This window comes from Colobus angolensis, unplaced genomic scaffold, assembly GCF_000951035.1.
Source record: "Colobus angolensis palliatus isolate OR3802 unplaced genomic scaffold, Cang.pa_1.0 Scaffold416, whole genome shotgun sequence".
Lineage (NCBI taxonomy): Eukaryota > Metazoa > Chordata > Mammalia > Primates > Cercopithecidae > Colobus > Colobus angolensis.
Genome location: NW_012117555.1, coordinates 437,853 through 441,747, shown reverse-complemented (window position 1 = coordinate 441,747; position 3,895 = coordinate 437,853). Strand labels below are relative to the sequence as shown.

Here is a 3,895-nt window from a genome sequence, read left to right as displayed (position 1 = left end):
GGCCGGGACTGGCCAGCAATGTAGCTGTGATAGCTTGTTAGTACAGTGTTTCTTTTTTGGGGTGATGAAATGTTCTGGAATTGGTGGTGGTAATTGCACAACTTTTGAAATACTAAAAACTACTGAACTGCATACTTTAAAATGGTGAATTTTGTGTTCTGTGAATTATCACAATTAAGAGAGAATTTGGGAGATGTGAGGAAAGTAACTGGGGGTCCTCTGAGTTCCGCCGTCCCAGCCACAGTGAACGCACCTCTGGGTGAGGAAGGACCGTCCCTGGCTGCCGCTTCCGGGGCCTGGTCGAGGTGACCAAGACAGATAAGGAGTCCTTCGGCCAAGCCCCGTTTTAATCCCAGCCTCACACCGTGCTGCTCAAGGGCCTTTGCTGCCAGGGTTGTTTGAAGTACCCCACGGAAAGGAACCCTGCAAAATGAGGACACCCCACGGCACACGGCCCTCAGCTAGGAGAGTCTGGCCTGCACAGAGGTACCCCACGGAAAGGAACCTGCACGGGCTGCTGCTGCTCCAGGACACCTGGCCGGGGGCTGCTGTCGGCCCTGCCCTGCCAAGTGGAGGATCTGAAAGGAACAAAGACTCTTCACACGGTGGCTGCCACTGAAGCCGAGCTGTCCCCTGACCCTACAGCAAGGCTGCTCAGAGGGACCCGTGCAGACAGACCCCCGGCTGGGCGTTCCATCTGGGCCTTTGCTGGCTGCTGGGGACAGGCGCTACCAGCTAAGTGAGTGGAGATGCTGGACGGGTTTGGTTCCACACGGTCAGGTCACGCTTTAGCGCAGCCGCCCATGCACTCCAGGGACGTCTGTGTGCCTGGTGCCCAGCCCGGCCATGCCCCCCGCCCCGAGGGATCTCACCGCCAGGCTGGAGGGCACAGTGCACCCACCGTGAGGGTAGTGAAGACCCAGTCCTTGGGGAGGCCCCGGGCTTTCCAGAACGTGTTGTTGATGTATCGGTTGAGGTGCTCCATGCTCCACACCGTGTCCTCCTTCAGCAGCACGTACAGAGGGCTCTTCTTCTGCATGAACTGGGGGCAGACGGTGCCTGGAGACTGGCTCCCAGAGTGTCCAGGGCACCTGTCCTCATGGGGGTCCCCAGGAGAACTTCCCCCTAACCTAGAGGGCCTGTTCCCTGGGGGTTCACTGAGAGCCTCCCTCAGCCCCACCGTGACCTGCCTGCAAAGACCCTCCCACAAACACCTTCATCTGCTGAGATCCCCCTTCAGCTGTGAAGACCCCACAGATCCTCACAGAAGGCCCCTACCTGGACTCTCCCATTAAGGTCCTTCCCCGGAGACCTCTGCCCACAGGGCCCCTCCTCTGACGGCCTCAGAATCCCCTTGGTTCCCATGCCCACCCAGACCCCATCCTCAGAAAACCCAGCTGCAGCTTGGGAGCCAGGCTGTGCACTGGGGGCTGCAGGGCTCTGAGCCCTTTCCCCAGCTAACGGGGTCCCTGCCACGCCCTTCTTCTGCTGTGCGCAAACGAGGGAGGTGAGAGGCAGTGCTGACTGCTGGCGGGGGGCAGCCCAGGCTACTTCTAGGCCTGGGCCACCTCCATCTGTAGCCGCACCCCCTCTGCATCCCCTAGCAGTGAGAACCTCCCTCTAATCTCATCCCAAGGCCATGGGGAGGGCCCTCACCTACGGCAGACTCTTACCTGGTTGGTCAGGTGGCCACTGAGGTCGCTGGAATGGGGGTCATAGAGGCTGAGGGTGAGGCGGGCATAGCCGTGGCTGAAGAAGATCATGTAGGGGGTGGTGCAGGCAATGAGCAGGTAGGAGCGCACGTCAAACTTCCTCCCGTCCAGCAGCAGCGGGTTCTGGATATACCTGGGGGCACCACATTGGGGCTGCTGGGCTGAGCTGCGGGGCTGGCCTGGCCTGCGTTCCCTCACACCCCACCCCAGGCCTGGGCCATTTCCTCAGTGCCCCGCCTCTGACCCAGGTGTGACCTCCAGAGAAAGGGGGCATTTCTGGGCCAGAATATGTCAGGGGAATTGGGAGGAAGGGCCTGGCACCCTGATCGGTGCCCCAGGGCATAACCGCAGTAGGAGCCTGGAGGGCTGCCTGGAGGAGGAGGAGGGCATGAAGTGGCTTTGGAGAGGAAGGGAAGGAGCATGCCAGGCGGGCGGCAAGGGGGTGCCAGGCAGTGTGTAGGGGGGCGCGCTAGGCAGAGGGGGTGCGCCAGGTGGAGAGAGGGAGCACGGCAGGTGGAGGGACGTGAAGGAGGAGCCGATGGAAGCTGGGGACAGTGGACGGCAGCTGTGGCCAGAGCGAAGCTCTACAAGGGCCAGAGGTGAGGTCGGCAGGTCTAAACCTTGAGCCTCGTGCAGCCACAGGGCTTTCTGGAGGAAGCCCTCCCACTCAGGGAAGGAGTGGTCAGCTTGGCCATAGGCCTGAAGGCTGCAGCTGCTGACTGGGCTGGGCAGTAGGGGGGCTGGCGGCCACCCAGGCCAGGCCACCTGCAGGACAGAGGGGGCCCCAGCTGAAGGACAAACTGACCAACCCCTCAATCCTGGATCGTGTCTCTGTGACCCCGGCCTGGTGTGACCCCTCCCCCCTGCTGACTACACGGGGCCGGCTGTGGTCCGCACAGGGGCTGGTGGTGCGGCTGCCTTCCTCGGCCAAGGGCTCCTCGGCGGCCCTGCTGACCGCACCAGTAGGGCCCGGGTCAGCCCGCCCAGACCCTCACCCCTCTGGGCACCTGCGGCCGCACCTCTGCACCACCCGCGCCTGAGGCCTCCGGAACGGCGTCTTCTGGTGGATGGGGTCGTCCTCCACGCTCCGGGTCTTGGCCTGCAGGGCGGCGACTTCCTCCCGGTTCCGGAGCAGGAAGATGCCTTTGCCCTGGTTGGAGGCGGTGGGCTTGCAGATCCAGATCTGGGTTTCTGCAGAGAAGGTCGCCTGAGCCCTGGCCCCGCCCACCACCCGCCCCGCCCCCAGCCCGACCACGCCCCTCCCAGTCCTCCTAAGGCGCGGCCGGGACCCTCTTCTCCCAGCTGCGACCCGAGGCCCGGCGACTCCAGCCTTGGCCCTGCGGTGACCACACGCCTGGCCCCAGCTCCTGCCCGTGCCTCGACCACGCCCACCAGGACCAAGCTCCAGCCCTGGCCCCAGTGCCCTCATACCCCAACCTCCAGGAAGGCCAGACCCTCCCCTTTCCAACGCCTCAGCCCCCACCCGGACCAGGTCCAGCCCTGGCCCCTTCCTGACCACCTCGTCTCGTTCCAGCCACACGCAGCCCCTCCAGCCCCAGCCCTGCCCTCACCAGCCCCCACCTTGGTCCAGCCCTGAGCCTGTCTCCCCAGGGCCAGCCTGGTGTCCCGCCAGCCACCTCTCACCATCAAACAAGGTGAAAAAAGCCTCCCTCTCATGCTTGAGGTCCAGGCGGTAGGTCTCTGGGAAAAACTCTTCCATTCTCAGGACCCTGCAGGGCAGGGAGGCAGGAGGATGAGCTGCTGTCCCTTCGCCCCAGGATGGGTGGGCAGTTTGAGACCCAGTCTGTGGCCCGGTGGGAGGGAGCGAAGGCACTGGCACCTGACGTCCGTGCCGTTCTCCTTGTGGGGACTTTGCGTTTCCTGCCCCTGTGCAGGACCCCCCACGGGCTGTGCTGCTGGCCGCGTCCTTCCGGCCCCCACCTGGGACCCTCCTGCTGGCTGCTTTTTCCCTCATGTTTGCCCTCCCGGCTGGCGCCATCTCAGCCATTTATGAGACACCAGCTCATGGCAGTGTCCTCACGGCTGGGATGGGCAGAGCGCGCGGCCTGAGCCCCAGCCCCACCCAGCTCTGCATTCACCGAACGGTCAGCGTGGATCTCTGCCTGGCCGGGCTGAACCTCTGACTCTAGCTCGTGGTTTTCCTTCGTGTGGGATCCCCTGCC

At 63.8% G+C, this 3,895-nt stretch overlaps 1 protein-coding gene across 1 annotated transcript in view; it reads right to left on the bottom strand.

The window, feature by feature from the left end:
- TTLL10 (tubulin tyrosine ligase-like family member 10) overlaps positions 1–3,895 on the bottom strand; it is a 25,097-nt gene that overhangs the window by 17,765 nt on the left and 3,437 nt on the right. The window contains exons 6-10 of the mRNA XM_011956415.1: positions 3,812–3,890; positions 3,357–3,516; positions 2,732–2,903; positions 1,674–1,845; positions 902–1,042 (exon numbers count right to left, since the gene is read on the bottom strand). Coding sequence (XP_011811805.1) covers positions 902–1,042; positions 1,674–1,845; positions 2,732–2,903; positions 3,357–3,516; positions 3,812–3,890 — 724 coding nt within the window. The remainder of the gene's footprint in view (positions 1–901; positions 1,043–1,673; positions 1,846–2,731; positions 2,904–3,356; positions 3,517–3,811; positions 3,891–3,895) is intronic.